Below are 17,285 nucleotides of genomic sequence, written 5' to 3' on the forward strand. Positions count from 1 at the left end.
AGTTGGCCTGGAGAATGTGCTGCTGAGCTGCCATCTTGAACAACTGTTGTCTGTTTGGTGCAGTTACACTTCGTGCTTTTAGGGATGGATTTGAACCTAGTGAAGAAATGGCAATACATTCCTAGGCAAGATGATGAATGGATTGGAGGGAATCATGCAGGTGATGCTGCCATGTGTATACTGCCCTTGTCCTTCTAGATGGGCGGTGGGTTTGGAAGTTTCTGTCTAAGGAACCTTTGAACATGTGCAGTGCACCTTGTAGATGGTACACACTGCTGTTAGTAAGCGTCAGTGGTGTAGGATATGATACGAGTTAAATGGGCTGCTTTGTCCTGGTGTCAGGCTTCTTGAAAGTTACTGGGGAGTATTCCATCTAGCCCCTGACGTTCTTTGGGGCATCAGGTAAGTTACTCACTGCAGGAGTTCTGGTCTTTGTATTTATATGGTTGGTTCACTTTCTGGTCATTGGTAACTCCCAGATGTTATTGGTCGGGTATTCAGAGATGGTAATCTCATTGAATGGCAAGGAGTGATGTTACTTATTAACCAAAACCTAGATATTGTCTAGGTATTGCTATATTTGGATATGGACTGTTGCGGTCTATGAGATATCATCGTTGGTGCTGAACATTGTGCAGACATCGGTGACTATTGCCACTTCTGAATGATGCAAAGTACTGTGCACACATTCCCACTTTTAACCTTCTGATGAAGAGAAGCTTGCTGAAGATGGATAAGCCACATATTGGCATGATTTTCTACTGAGTCTAATGAAATGCAGATCATTTGATATTTCTGAGAAATTTAAGAATAACAAGAAATAATATTGCCTCTTGTCTTAATACCAAATTCTGAATGATACTGCTGTATACTTCCTTTTTGAAAAGCAACCATTCACCAATAATATTCTTAACCAATTGTGTATCTATGCTACCACTGTTGCCTCAAACCTATGGGCTTTGATTTTGCCAGCATATCTGTGTATATTAAAATGTAATATGTTTATCTTTGCTTCATTACTTCTGCAAACATATTAGCTGTACACTTTGCGGTTGAAAAATCTGCTATAGCTATCATTTATCTATTGTTATTTTATCAAGTCACAATTAATTTTGTTTTGAATTACCCTGTACCATCTCTAAAAGTTCTCCATCACTGTTGAATTGCCTGTCACTGAGTTTAACTGTCTGTGCTTTTTTTCGAGCAGAATGTAACAATTTAAGAAAATTGTAGCAAATGCTGAAGAGAGTAGTGAAAGAATTGATTCTCATGAAAAAAAAATCCTAATTCTCTTTGGATGGTAATTGAGCACTAATAGAATACATCTGCCAATTGAATGGAGTCATAAGATTGCCCAAAACTCTGAGCACAATTTTCAATACCCGTTAGATATTCGTATTGTGGTGGATGTGGAGGACAACCAGTACAATGACTCTGCTCAAGAAGGGAGCAAAGGATGAGCTAGGAAACCAGGCTAATGTCACTTTAATTGTTGATTATATTGTTTCAAATTTAAAGGTGTTTACATTGTATTAATTAACAGTTGTAGTCTGCCCCCATTATTTAGAGTATTGCATTGTGGAATACTTCAAAATAATATAACATTTTAAGAATATTAATCATACCAGATTATTTTATAATATTTTACTTTTACTTTTAAGATTATTTCCTGTCTGTCTAATTTTTTTCAATAAAAAAGTGCGTGGTTCTTAATGTACAGAGCTGTAAAGATGTGCCAGCTGTGGAGAAGATAATTAAGTTGCTGCCTAGCACACAAGTTACAAAGCTTCAGATCTTCAGCATAGACGGGCAAAAAGCAATTCCTATTAAACATCAGGATGAAATTGACTGGATTGCTGGAGATATAATTCACCATCTTATCTTTCGAATGTATGATGAAGGCGATCGGCAGATTGTTGTTAATTCATCTCTAGCGGAGAAAATTAAGGTAGACGTTGGTTTCTTACTAACCTTTGCTAAAATCTCCTTCAAGGATTCTTGTTATACTCTTAGATTAAAATGCTGCATTGAATATAGAACTACACAAAGTTCAGTGCAGAAGACCATTTGGTCATCATGCCTATGACATTGGAATCAAACATACAGACGACTAGAGGACTTGACAGTAATTCCAGAAACTTATTGGACCATAGCTACCAATCAACAATATTGTTGTGTATGTTGCTGCTGCCTGTGGGGATCATTGCACGCCTTTCTTCACCCTTCAGGCTGGGACTTAAGATCCCAGCCTCAGGGCAGCCATCAAGTAGAAGATTAGTGAAGATTTGGGGCTTGAAGAGCATGCCTATTACAACCATCAGCTGCCATATTCAAGTAACTTTTTAAGAGCAGGTGGCTGAATAACAGAGTGGCTGGTAATATATGTGGTGGGAGGTGGGTTGTCAAACCTGAGATTGATGTTATGGTGAATGTTTTGTTATATTGTGTTGTTAATTACCTGTATTACCTCAGCAAATTAACAGTATAGCAATTTCGGGGTAAGTAATACTTTCATTTAACATAGACAAGTTACTGGATACCGCAAAGGCTGTGTAGTCTGGCAACATCCTAGCATTAGTGCTAAAGACTTAATCTGGAGAACTAACCAAGCTGTTCTATTACAGCTGCAACAATAGTATGTACACTCACATATGGAAAACTGCCCAGGCTCCTTGAGCCTTTGCTAATGAAACTTAGTTATTTAGAATTGTTTTCTACCTATTTAATTGATCTTGCAGATTTGAGCCCATTCTGTCAAGGTAACAAACCTGTTTCCTTACTATGTTTACATAATAGCAGTCAGAAACACATTGTGTATTTTCTGTAATTGCTGTCCTCCAACTCTTCCCTGTATCCTTTTTTATGTTCTTCCTGCTCAGAAACTTAATCCAATTCCTTCTTTTGTAAAATGTCATTTTTCTCTTTTGCCTGTTTTATTGGATACCCCTTTGTTAGTTTGAGAAAAAATATAAAGTAAGGATATCAAATGTAATTTTTTTTTAACCAGTGAAAGTGGCTAAAATGAACCTCCAATACATAGGGGAAAATGAGAGCAATCTACATTTGTTTCGTTTCTCAAATGATCTCATAATAATTTAGTTAAACATCTTAACTGTAGGTCAACTGGACCCCTCGGATAAATAGAGAACACTTAATTCAAGGATTGTTGCCTGATGTTAAAGTACCATGCTCCATTAAGGATGTGCGTTATTGTCAGGTCTCTTACCAAGATGATCACATTTCACTGGAAAGTGCATTTACAGTCAAGTAAGCTGAAAAATCTTTATTTCATATCTTTGTTCAATTTTTAAAATGTCAGGTGAGTTAAATGTATAATAAAAACAATGCTGCAAATATTCAGCAGGGTTGGTGACATTAGTTGGCGTTTCTACTTTGACAGTTTAACAATGAAATGTACAGTTCAGTTATAAGGAGTTGCAAGAATGAATGGAGCAGTTTTTTTCATGAACAATTACTTCCATTCTGTGTTCCCATGCTGTAACTTCCAGTTAACCAGTTAATGAGCTATACAATATACACCATGGATTTCCAAGTATAGTGCATAACAGATTACATAATAAAAGGTAAGACCTGTATTTATGTAACATCCTGTTATGCCTCAAACATCTCAAACATGAACTTCAGAGTAATTTTATTATGAACTGCAGTGGTTATGCAGCCAAACATAGCTACTTTGCTGTTTTTGGGACCTTATGCGCAATGAGATTACTGGTCAATCTGTTTTTGTGACTGAAGAAGGAGAAGCATCAGCTAGGGCACTAAGTAGGCTTCTGTTTAGTGCCAGGAAGTCTTCATCTGTCTGTACATCCAAATACTAGGTAAAGGCTTCTCTTGATTTAGTCCATTGCCTGAAGGACAGCAGGGCAGCACTCTCTTGACATTGCTTTAATGTAGCAGCTCATTTTCTGTGCTTCAGTCGTGGAGTCACCTGGAACGTTCAAACCTGTGAATGAGATAATATTGAGCCAAACTTGCAAACTGATTTTCTAGATCAAAAACTAAGAAATCTTGTATAAACTACTGCTGAACTAGGATTTTTGTTTCTATTTTGTCAATCCAGGGTTTGTAACGATAGTATAGTAGCACAGCCTCCACTTGAGGTTATGTCATCTACTGGAATTAATTTGTGAATGTTGTTTATTTTGAGAAATACAGCAAACCTTTTATTAACCACCACCTATGGGACCAGGAGTGTGCCAGTTGATCAAATACTATGGTTGATCAAGGGGTCCATGTAATCCATGTAAAAGAACATACTAAAGAATAAAATGTCATGCAGGGCATACACACATCACCAGTATACTTAATGCACAAATAACTTAAATAATGCACCTTTTACTTTAAATAAATTTTACTGGCAGAGAGCCTTCTCATTTGCACCTGCAATTGACTAATCAGACATCGTGGAGATCATGATAATACAGTAGACTTCCAGTATTTCAGTTATATAATCTGTGCTGGCCTATCAAGACTGCCAGTTCTCAAGGTGCTAGTTAAGACAAAGTTTGCTGTAATATGATGTAGCAATGTAAAAGGAAAATTTGAAAGACCTTAAAGAGCAGGTCAAATTCTAAAAGCTAGAAATAGAGGAGAAATAAATTAATGACCGTACAATTAACATGGAAATGGAGGCACTAGCATTCATCAAATACTTTTTGGCCAGACTCTACTGACGTTTTTCTTTGAATCATTTATTTGGTATCAGACTGATTTAGTTGGCCCATCTTTACTGAATTATGAAACTTGTACTGAAAACAGCCTTCAGTGTAGATTATTGTTGATCTGTCGTTAAAGTGTGACCTAATATTTGTTGTAACAGGCTAGAAACCAGATTCTTGGCAGAAATGCAGTTAAGAAAATGCTGACTTTCCAAATAATAGTGTGTAACTTTGTTTAGGCCACAGCCAGATGAACCTAGACTTTTGAAATGTTCATTGAAAGGATTAAGTACTGTTCAGATGGGTGAACAGCTACAAGGAGAAATACGTAAGTTCTTTCTTTAAATTTATTTTTCATAATTATACAAGGTATTTTGTCTGCTGTTCAATTTTAAAATTCCTACTGCTGAAATCTATGGGGTTTAAAAACAGTATGACTTCAAGCCAGCCTCTGACGTGATAAATTAGACGAAGTAATGCAGTATACCACTTTTTCTTATTGTACCATAGAACCAACTGTTACACGAACCATTTAGTAATCTAAACATACTTATTCCATTGAAACTGTAACAGATTATTGTAATTGAAGATAGCAAATGTATAAGCCTAAGCACAGGCGTTTGAATTCCTGATCGCTCTTGACATCTGCTGGTCTTGTCATCCGTTTAAGTTATTCATGTTCAAGAAATCAAGCTCAGTTATTGTTGAAGGTGATAGAATTTCTGTGTTTTTAATACATTATATTTTGCATGCAAAATAAAAACTGGAATCATTCCCAGACATGTGGGGAGGAGGGAGTGACTAAGCAAAATCAATAGAGGCATTGATCCTTTGTGTCTGTCAAGTCCGTTGAAGTTTGTGAAGACTTGTTCAAAATCACGCCTCATAGTTTGTTTATTCTTTTGTTATAATAGCAGTAGTTGCATGCAAGCATCTTCGACTTGCAGTTTGTGTCCTTACTATAAAGGCTGTCAGTTTTATTTTTTAACAACACCTGTCCATGACAAACATGATTTATTTTTCATTTTGGTATAAACTGTACCTTTTGGTAGCTTGTTTTTGGCAAACTCATTCATATCAGTAGGAGGATAAAATTCACATGATACTTTTTATTTGTTTATATTTAAATTTCTTCTTTTCCTTTCTCTAGCACTTTTTTTAACTGGCCTTATTGCCTTAAAAATACTGAAGTTCCAATGCCCTTTTTTTGGTTATTTGGAGCTCAGTGCTACTTCTTTCAGTCAGGTAACTGTGTGCTTTAGGTCATAGTGTAATTTTATAGCACACTGGGGAAGATTACATTGCCTGATTTTTTTTTAAGGGTGTCCTGCTAGATTTCCTTATTGAAATTCCTCGTGTATGGACAACTTTAATTTAATTTTCCTTTACTGTGTTTAAGTAATTTTTAATGTCTTCCCATTACTAGATTGTCACAACATAGAAACCATTGAATTCTGTCACTGTGTTCCTTTGTTCCAAAAACAGAGTTGGGCATTTTTCACAATTGGAAAAAGATGGAGTGGTGGGAAACTTGCAAATTGTAATTATAGCATAATGCTGTACTCTCTATTTTATCATAACTACGAATCTTTAACGACTAGTTGAGGATGAATTGTTAAAGTTCCTCTAACTTAAAATGTTATTTTCATTTCTTAGATGTAACACTTTCTGATCGTCATGGCAATCAGATTCAAACCCTAACATCATCTTGTATAGAATTATTGGGAATAGCTGGAGAAGGACTGGACAAAAGTAATCTAAAAGTGACTTGGCAGGTACATCAAATAGTCATATTTCAAGAAAGTTGGCATTTTTGCAGGGAGGTATTACTTTTCAACTGAGTGGAGCTTGGTATTTAAAATATTGTGAAATTTCTTCTACGATGTAGTTGATTCCTCACTATTTTCATAAATCATAGCTATCCGTTGTCCAGACCAAGGAAACAAAGGCAAAATACCATTACTGTTATTCAACCGGAGGGTTAGAGAGTAGAGAGTATGTCCTCAAGAGAACTGTGTGTGCCATTATTGTAATACAAGCAAATAACTTTGGCCTAGCTTTATTTTTAACATGGCAGTAATTTTCACACTACTTTCCTTGAATGAAATGTTACTTTTCACTCAGCTGTTTGGAATCCTTGCATTAATAGCTCTAGCAGTTTGACTTTACCTATAATTTCTGAGCAAGTACTTGTACGTGTTTCATATCCAATATTTTGGGCTGCCCTTTAAAATTTAAAAGTGACATTTCATTGTGGAACAGTTTACTTTCCAAATCAAATTCTTTGAATGAATCTGTACCATACTTTATTCTAGTAAAGCATGGCATTTATTTTATTCGGTGAGAGTACTAGAGTTAAACGGTTGGTTGTCTTGCATATGTCCTGAAGTTTGTGACTGCTCTCTGCTACATCTTTATGTACTCCCTGACCTGTAGCATTCAACTTCTGAGATAATATTGTGTGATTCTTCTTGTATCTTGTTGTGAAGGAGTTTGAGTCTTCGAGTCCAACAGTGCACCTATACACTGGTGCTCAGTAAAGTCTAACGCATACCATTTTGTTAGCGGAGACATCCAGGGAACAGACTTCTCCTCTGCCTTTGGTTAAAAGAGTTTGATTGACAGCTTTTATCAACTGGAATCTATCTTGATTGAACACAGGATTATTGTTTGCTTGTTCTTACTCTTTGATCTTCTCTTTAAATACGAATTGTAACAATCTTCATTCAATTGTCATCGATTCAGAGCTACTTCTGGCCATAAGCTAATCAAGACTACTTTTCTCAACTCCAATCGTGCTTATTTCCATCCAATAGAGGATGAGCAGAAATTTCCTCTATTCAAATACTGGGAAAACTGATGCTTGGCTTTACTCTAAACCAAGTTCAAAACTACCACTTCCATCCTTCTCCCTTGCAAGAATCGAAGATTAAGCTTTTTTCCCCACAACCTTGGTGTCACATTTGATCCTGAGATGAGCTTCCAACTGCATACAAAGCCATAAGACACAGGAGCAGTATACCACTCAGCCCATCAAGCCTGTTCCAGCATTCAGTGAGATCATTGCTAAATTGATCATCCTCAACCTCACTTTCCTGCTTTCCCTGTAGTGCTTGATTCCCAGAATAATTAAAAAAAACTCTCCCTCTCATCCATGACTGTACTTAATGACCCACCATCTACAATAAAGACACTCAACAAATTCACTACCCTGAGAGAAAAAAAATTCCTCCTCCTCTCTCTGTCTTTCTCCGAGATTATGCTCTCTGGTCCCAGACTCCTCTGCAAGGAGATAAGACCTTCTGCATTTACCCTGTAAAATGCTCTAAGAATCGATAAGGTTTCAACAAGGTTACCTCTCATTCGTCTAGACTCCAGTGAGCACTGGCCCAACCTACTAAACCTGTCCTCATAAGACAGTTCTTCCATCCCGGGATCAACCTTGCAGTCCCTCTCTGGATTGCCACCAATACCAATACATATTTCTTTAGATAAGGGACCTAAAACTGTTCACAGTATTCCAGCTCTGGTCCTAGTGCCTTGTATAATTTTAGCAAGACTTCCCTATTTATGTACTCCAGTCCCTTTGAAGCATCGGCCAACATGACATTTGCCTTCCCTATTATTTGCTGAACTTGAAAGCTAGCTTTTTGTGATTTAGGCACAAGGACCTCTTACGTTTCTCTACTCTGTAGCTTTCTGCAGTCTTTCCCCATTTAAACGATATTCTACTCCTCTATTGTTGCTGCCACCTCTCATTTCCCTTCATTATATTCCATCTGCCAAGTTTTTGCCCATTCATTTAAACTGTCCATGTCCCTCTGCAGACTCTTTCTTTCATCCTCAACATGTGCCTTCCCACATATTTACTAACCTGGTGATTGTTCATTCACTTTCCTTATAAAAGCCATTAACATATATTTTAGATAAATGTCACCCCAGTACTGATCCTTGTAGCACTCCTCTAGTCTCGGGGTGTGATCACGAAAATGCCATCTTTAATCAAAATACTGGCTTGTGTTAGTTAGCCAATCCTCTATCCATGCTAATATACTACTTCCAACACCATGGGCTCTAATTAGGTAGCCTAATGTGTGGTATTTTACCAAATGCCTTATGGAAATCCAAATATTGCATTCAATGCTCCCCCTTTATTATCCTGCTTTTACTATTCTTAACATGTTTCTCAGGTGTGATTATGCTTTGCGAAACCACACTGACTCTGCTTGATTACATATTTATAAATGATCTGATATTACATCCTTTATTATCGCCACTAACGTTTTCTCAATAGCGGATGTTAAGCTAACTGCTTATAGTTATCTGGTTTTGTTGTCTTCGCTTTTTAAGTAAAGGTATTGCATTGGCAATTTTGCAATCCACTGGACGACTTCAGAATTTAAGGATTCTTAGATGATTACTACCAGCGCATCCACTATCTCTGTAGTTACTACCTGTAATATTCTAGGATGCATCCCATCAGCGCCAGCAGACTTATCGGTCTTTGGCCTCGTTAGTTCCCTTCGTCCCTTTCCTCAAGGGATAGTTTTTGTATTTATTTTCTCTCCTCCTTTTGACCCTCGATCAGTTAGTATTTTTAGATTGTCATTAGTATCTTCTACTGTGAAGACATGTAAAGCATTTATTCAACTGCTACGCTATTTCCTGGTTTCCAATTATTATTTCTTCAGCCACACTCTCTAAGGGGCCCGTGTTAACTTTGGTCCTCCCTCCAACCATCCACACACACACATACACACCACACACCACCCACCACCCACCCCCCCACCCCCACCGACCCTTTATGTACTTAAATAAGCTCTTGTTGTCTGTCTTGATATTACCCGCAGATTTGCACTCAAATTTTGTTTTTATTATTATTTTGGTTGTCTTTTGTTGGCTTTTAAAACTTTACTCGTCCTCTGCCTTTGCCACATTGTGTTTTTAATTTCAATTTTATGTTATCCTCAAGTTCCCTGTTAACCATATTTGGCTTATCCCCTTCCTAGAATTCTTCTTTCTCACTGGGGTATGGTCTTTGTGACCATTTTCTCAAATTCTTTTTCCAGTTCACTGCGCCTAGGTCTGCCCTCATGCCTTTGTACTTATAACTGTACTAAGGTGAAATGAGATTTTTATTATTATTATTCATTTGTGGGATGTGGGCGTCGCTGGTTGGTCAGCATTTATTGCCCGTTCCTAGTTGTCCTTGAGAAGGTATTGGTGAGCTGCCGCCTTGAACTACTGCAATCCACCTGCCCCTCCTTAGGGAGGGAATTCCAGGATTTTGACCCAGCAACAGTGAAAGATCGGTGATATATTTCCAAGTCAGGATTGTGAGTGGCTTGGAGGGAAACTTCAAGATGGTGATGTTTCCATGTATCTGCTGCCCTTGTCCTCCTTGGAAGTGGTCGTGGATTTGGAAGGTGCTGTCTGAAGATCTTTGGTGAATTTCTGCAGTGCATCTTGTCGATAATACACACTGCTGCTACTGAGCGTCTGTGGTGGAGGGAGTGGATGCTTGTGGATGTAGTGCCAATCAAGAGGGTTGCTTTGTTCTGGATGGAGTCAACTTCTTGAGTGTTGTTGGGGCTGCACTCATTGAGGCAAGTGGGAAGTATTCCATCACACTCCTGACTTGTGCCTTGAAGATGGTGGACAGGCTTTGGGGAGTCAGCGGGTGAATTAGTCGCCACAGTATTCCTAGCCTCCCACCTGCTCTTGTAGCCACTGTGTTTACTGGGCAAGTCCAGTTGAGATTTTGATCATTGGTAGTTCCTAGGATTTAGATAGTGGGGAGATTCAGTGATGGTAACACCATTGAATTTCAAGTGGTGGTGGTTAGATTGTCTTGTATTGGTAATGGTCATAGGCTGGCATTTGTGTGGCATGAATTTTACTTGCCGTCCGTCTCACCTAACCTTTGGAATTCAGCTCTTTCATCCATGGTTGATCAAAGGCTGTGATGAGATCAGGAGCTAAGTGTCCCTGGCGGAACCCAAACTGGGCATCGGTGTGCAGGTTATTGCTAAGCAGGTGCTGCCTTGATAGCACTGTTGATGAGAACTTCCATCACTTTACTGATGATCGAGTGTAGACTGATGGGCGGTAATTGACTGGGTTGGATTTGTCCTGCTTTTTATGTACAGACATACCTGGGCAATTTTCCACATTGTCAGGTAGATGCCAGTATATTAACTGTACTGGAACAGCTTGGCTATGGGAGTGGCAAGTTCTGGAGCACTGACCCATGGTTTCCTCCCCAGACAGAATGCTAAGTTCTATAATGTTATGGTTACTGTTTCTCCGAGCACCTTTTACTTTGAGATCATTTATTAAACCTGTCTCATTGCACATTACCAGAAATCTTTTTCTTTTAAGCTATGCATAAGCAGCTGCTCTGGTGTTCTACGCACAACACATGAATCACAGCATTGACTTCTGACAGCCTGGTTGCTGGTTGGATCCTCAAAATATTAGTGCACTTTGAATTCTTTTATCACTGGCTACCAATCTGACTTCCCCAATCTACATGAAGATTAAAGTCACACATGATTAATGTACTGCTTTTTTTTCACATGCCCTCATTATCTCCTGATTTAATTGTTCTATCTCTAAGATCGTCTTTTTCCACCTTCTATAACGTTGCTAGACATCTGTAGTGGAATCCTCATCCATGCCTTGATTGCTTTTCCTATACTTAATGACTTCAGTGCACTTGTAGTGGAATCGTGCTGCCTGTGTCTTAATTCTCAGCACTTGCTCTCATGTTCAGCAATGTCTTGATTTTAAAATTCTCATCCTGTTTCAAATTTCTCCATGGCCTCGCTGCCTTTTATTAATTGTTTAATTCATTCTCAGGATGTGGACATCATTGGGTAGGTTAGCCTTTTATTGCTCATACCTAGTTGCCCTTGAGAAGGTGGTGTTACGGACCAGACCGCCACCACCCCCATGCCCCACACCCCCACCTGCCAAACATAGTAAGGAAATAGCCTAGACCCTAATTTCTAGATTTATTTAAAGGCAAGCCTAAGGCGCTGTGTTCCAGATGTAATTCGATTGGTCCACCGCTAAGTTTTAAGCAAAACACACCTTATACTTACAACACAATTTTAAAAACAAGTGAAAAGAAGATCTGGGATAATCTTAGATGTATTGAAATACTTAACAAGATACATGACTTAACCAATAAAGGCAGCATCCCATAAACATACAATTTAGCAAAACCCATTTATTCTCACGTGCTGTCTTCTCATTCTAGCAGCAGAGGGAGCGAGAGAGCGAAAACTAGCTGTTAGTTCCAGCACCCAGCCACCAAAAAAGCTCTCTCTAACTAAAAGCAAAACTAAAAATCGTCCTGGGTCAGTGAGAGCCCTGACCCTGCTCACTCATGATTCTTTTGTCTCATTTGATAAAAACACCCAGTGATAACTCCAAACTATTTACCAACTGCCAGTCTGAAGGAGACATCTCGGTACCACGGTGGCAGCACCTCTCTGCAAGAGAAACAGGGCAGCACACCTCTCAGGCACAGTGGCGAACTGCTTTCTTGGACCACTGCAGTCTGTGTGCTGTTGATAGACCCGTAATGCCGTTAGGGAGGGAATTCCAGGACTTTGAGCCAACAACACTGAAGGAACAGCAATATATTTCCAAGTCAGGTGAATGAGTGACTTGGAGGGGAACTTGTAGATGGTGGTGTTCCCATGTATCTGCTGACCTTGTACTTCTAGATGGAAATAGTTGTGGGTTTGCAAGATGCTGTCTCAGGATCTTCTTTGAATTTCTGCAGTGCACTTTGTAGATAGCACACACTGAATGGTACCACATCCACAAATGATCAAGCTGGCTGGTGTTATGCCTCTTCTCTGTAACAGCTTCACTCATACAGGCAAGTGGAGAATATTCCTACTTATGCCTTGTGGATGGGGAGTCAGGTGATGAGTTGGTTAGTACAGGATTCCTAGACTCTGACCTGTTTTTGTAATGTCTGTAATCTGTTAGTTCTAATTGCCTCAAAGTTCTCAATTGAGATATCTGTGCTTTAATTCTGATGCATTTCCAATCTTAATTACTCTGATTTAGGTAGCCACACTGACAATTGTCTATGCCCAATATTGTGGTATTCCCTCCCTTCACTTCTCTACCCCTCCATCTCCTCCTTTGAGCCTCTACTTAAAATCTTCAAGGATTTTGATAGGTGGTATAAAATCTTCTTCCATTATGGAGACTTCTATGCTTTATGACGCTTCTGATATGCACCTTAAATATTTTATCACACTAAAGATGCAGTGTAAGTATACATGGCTTCTAGAACCTGTCTGGAATACTGTGCCCTCTGAGATGATGAAATATTGAAGGTAGCCAGCCCACCACTGTTGGCTCAAGGGCAACTAACAAAAGCAATAATTGCTGGCTAGACAGCAATGCCCATGATCCTATGAGTGAATTTTAAAAAGTTATGTTTGCACATTTTTTTGAGTTAGCCATGTTTCTTGTGACTTTATGCAAAGTCTTTGTAAAAACGGTTGAAAATAGATGGCAACAAGTGGTACTCCATTTCTGTCCTATCAAATTTTTGTTTCTAAGATAATTGGATTTACTTCCACTTCCTTTTTCAGATATTGCATTCTAACTCATTTAAATGTAAGTTTCCAAAACACCACAACTCACCTCTCCCCATTCTTATGCCAAATTACAATGAATCTGTGTCCTCCAGTTACTGACCCTCCCACCAGTGATTCCTTATTTTTTATGTTGACCCTTCATGTTTGGAATCATTCTATTTAAAACCCCTTTAACTTCCTCTGTAAAGTGGAAATTCTCACCTAATCTCTTCCCATAATTCAAGTCTGTCACCTTAAATATAACGACAGTAATTTTTCTCAAAGGTGCTAACTGCAATAACATGGTGTCATATTTCAGAATAATACATTTGCTGAGGCATAACCAATATTTTGAAAATGTTTAACATAACCTTTTTCTGTTGTATTCTATAAAACCAAGAGACTATCTACTTTTGTTATCCATTTGTTCTGGCGTCTTCAAAACTGTATAAATGTGAACTTCCTATGCTTTGTTCTTGCATCTGCTTTATACTGATGGTTTATGTTAGTTCTCCTTGCTTTTTGTTACAAAATGCATAGTTCACACTTCTTTCTGCATTATCTTTCATCTGATATTTGCCTTCCCGTTTCTCCAATGCCTGTCTTCCTGACATCTGCCATTATCCTGCTCACTGTTTAGTACATTTTAAAGGTTATTGCCAGTTGAAAACTTTGGAATTCTTCTCTTTATATCCAAGTCCAGGATAATAGTGTGCATCAAGAGCAGCAGTTGTAATACTAACTCCTTCTGAGACACCACAGTATACTTCCATTCATTCTTAAGAGCATGTCACCATCACTTTCTGATTTCTGTCCCTGGGCCCTGTTTTGCATGGTATTGCTGTTTGCTGTTAAGTTTTTGTCAACAAATCAAAAACAAAAAAGTTATTTCACGAGTTGGCGAAATTGCAAAGGCAACATTTGATGCCCACCACCGATTACCCTTGAAATGAGTGATTATGCTAGCTCATTTCAGACGGTAGCCAAGCGTGAGCTGTGGTCTGGAGTCACCTAGATTAGATCAGGATCGCAGATTTCCTGACCTAAAGGTCACGAGTGAGCCAGGTGGGTTTTTACAATTGCTATTTCAAGGTACCACTGCTAAGACAAGCCTAGTTTAATTGCTAGTTAAATAAAATTTAAAATTCTCCAGCTGCCTGGTCCCTGGAGCATTAACCTTGATTTCTGGACCAATGACATTATCGCCATGGTATCATTACCCCTCAGGGGCACTTTATCAAATACTACATTTGATTTGAAGAAAACATGTTTTATTTTTGATTTATGATTTGTATTTCTGATCAAAATTTTGATATAGACATAAAAATATCAGCCTACATGTTAATATTTATCCATAATTAGCTCTTCATCAATTGGTGATTAACTGTGTGCTATGTTTGTTGAGAAAAGCACTAGTATCCTTACAAAGTTTGGCTTTTATGGGTGTACATAAAAGTAGTTATCATGAATCATAAATTGGGAGTAGTGAAACTGGAAAAATAATGAGACTTTATGGAAATTAAAGATGCTATGTAAATAAGCTTTCTCCTTGTCTTCCTAGGAAAATACCCAGAATATGGTTGTTCGGGGAATAAAATTTGTACCTGGAGTGACTGGTCTCAAAGAACTTTGTTTTGCTTGGCGTGATTTTGTAGATTATGTACGAATTCATCTGACTGCAGGACCCCCAACCCAAATAAGCCTCCTTGAATGGGGAAATACAGAAGAGGTAAGATTGAATAGTTAGATTACTTGAAGTATTCGAAGTCTATTAAATCCTTTTGTTTAGAAAAATGCCACTTTTGAAGTTACTCACAAGTACTCTGAACCATGGGGCAATTTTCTTGCCAGAAGTGGATGATTTTGTTTACCCTGTAGCTAAGTTTTTTTGTTCAATCTGAAGTACTGATCAAAATTGACCTGTTGAAAATTTATCCCTTCGCTTGGCTACGGGTAACCAATCATCAGGTAAATACACTGACGTGGTGCCTGTGTTGGGAGACGCCATGGTTTTAGCAGGGCAAAAGGCATGGTGGCTGTTAATGGCTGCAATTAGACAAATGTGATACCTATTTCACTGAATATGTAACATTTGTGGAAAATGTACCTTGTGCAATCTTCCTTTATTCTTTGGTGATTTGAAAATTTAGTCAAAACAAAATAAAACTTTCAAAATGCTTTTTATCATTTAAAAATAAGTGCAGGAAATAAGTTTTTATAATAGCCTAATACTGACCACCTGGGAGACATTACAAGTGTACTTCTCTCCAGTCTTAAAACACCACAATTCTGCTTTTTGTATCTTGGCCAGTTTTATGTCATATTGTTCTGAGTTTGTCAACAAATCTCTATTTTAGAAATGTGTATAATTCAACCCACTAAAAAGATTCCATTCTTGTTTTTCTTTCTTGGTGTGATCCTCCAATACCAGACCTTCAGAACTATGATTTATGGACATAAGTAGGAATAATAGACCAAATGACTCCAAAGCTTGCTCTGCTATTCAATCACATAATGGCGGATTTTTTTCTTGACTTATTCTCTTACATATGTTTATGTCAACCTTGAATTATAGTTAATGACTCAAATTCCACAGTCTTCAGCAAAGAAATTTGTCTTGATCTCTGTTTAACTGGGTCACACCCTTATCCTAAGACTGTTTCCCTCAGTTCTAGATTTTTCCAACAAGGGGAGATATCTACTATTTTGCTAAGTCATCTAAAAAATCTTAAGTTTAATAAAATGATCTCTTCGTACTTTGAACTCCACTGGACTTGGATGGAATCTTTTCTTTATCCATTCATCACTGTGATGTATTTAGATACCCAGAGAGCATTTGATAACCACGTGAGCGGTTAGTGTGCAAGATTAAAGCACATGGGATTGTGGGGTGGTAATGTGCTGGCATGGATTGAGAATTGGTTAGCGCACACAGTATAAGAATGAACGGGACTTTCTGGAGTGGATTAACTAGTTGGATACCACAGGGATCTGTGTTTCAGCCCTGGCTATTTGCTACATAAATATAGTATGTACATTTTATACGCACATCAATAATTTAGATGAGAAAATTAAATATAAGACCTCACTTGCTGATGACACAAACGGGAGGAATTGAGTGGTGAGGAAGTAAAGAGGCTTGAAGGTGGTTTAGAGTAAGTGGGGAAAGTGCATGGCAGGTGCAGAATACCATGAATAAGTGTGAAGTTAGCCACTTCAGTAGAGAAAACAGAATGGTAGAACATTGTTTAAATAGTGGTAGATTGAGAAACGTTGTTGTATAGAGGGACCTGGGCATCTTTGTAAAAAGAGCCTCTAAAAGCAAGCATGCAGGCGCACCAGGCAGTGAGGAAGGCCATTGGTTTGTTGGCCTTCATTATATGAGGATTTGAGTACGAGAGTAGGGATGTCTTGCTGCAGCTGTGCAGGGCCTTGGTCATACTTGAGTATTGGTTGGAGTTTTGGTCTCCTTGAGTAAGAAGATTTGTACTTGACACAGAGTTCAGCAAAAGTTCGCCAAGCTGATTACCAGGATGGCAGGTTTGTGATATGAGGTCAGGGGTAAACTATTTGGAACTGAGATGAAAGATTTCTTCACTCAGGATGATGGCCATGTAAAATTCTTTATGACAGAAGGCTGTGGACACCAGTTCATTAAATATTTAAGAAAGAAATTAATGTGTTTTTAGATGCTAAAGGAGTCAAGGAATATGGGGAGAGGATCTCAAGTGTGATAGTCAAGATCACGTTGAATGGGGGTCAGTCTCAATCCCGCATGGCCTACTCCTTCTATCTTCTTTGGTTCGAATATGGATAGTTATGGTCACCATCCTGAGTGAAGTTATTGCCCTGTGGCCTTTTATAAATTATAGCTTACCAACCTGAAGATTACCCACTTACCTTGCCTCAGTTTCCCGTTAATTTTGCAATCGTCTTATCCGTGCTATGTATTACCCCCAACAGGATGAATCCTGTATGTTGTGAATTAACCTTTATT

The 17,285-nt window shown here is 38.3% G+C and overlaps 1 protein-coding gene across 1 annotated transcript in view; it reads left to right on the top strand.

Moving 5' to 3' along the window:
• smchd1 (structural maintenance of chromosomes flexible hinge domain containing 1) overlaps positions 1–17,285 on the top strand; it is a 162,307-nt gene that overhangs the window by 67,925 nt on the left and 77,097 nt on the right. Inside the window, exons 25-29 of the mRNA XM_020529185.2 lie at positions 1,721–1,948; positions 3,119–3,267; positions 4,919–5,007; positions 6,336–6,454; positions 14,850–15,017. Of these exons, the coding sequence (XP_020384774.2) occupies positions 1,721–1,948; positions 3,119–3,267; positions 4,919–5,007; positions 6,336–6,454; positions 14,850–15,017 (753 nt within the window). The remainder of the gene's footprint in view (positions 1–1,720; positions 1,949–3,118; positions 3,268–4,918; positions 5,008–6,335; positions 6,455–14,849; positions 15,018–17,285) is intronic.

Source organism: Rhincodon typus, chromosome 4 (assembly GCF_021869965.1).
Source record: "Rhincodon typus isolate 14 chromosome 4, sRhiTyp1.1, whole genome shotgun sequence".
Taxonomy (NCBI): domain Eukaryota; kingdom Metazoa; phylum Chordata; class Chondrichthyes; order Orectolobiformes; family Rhincodontidae; genus Rhincodon; species Rhincodon typus.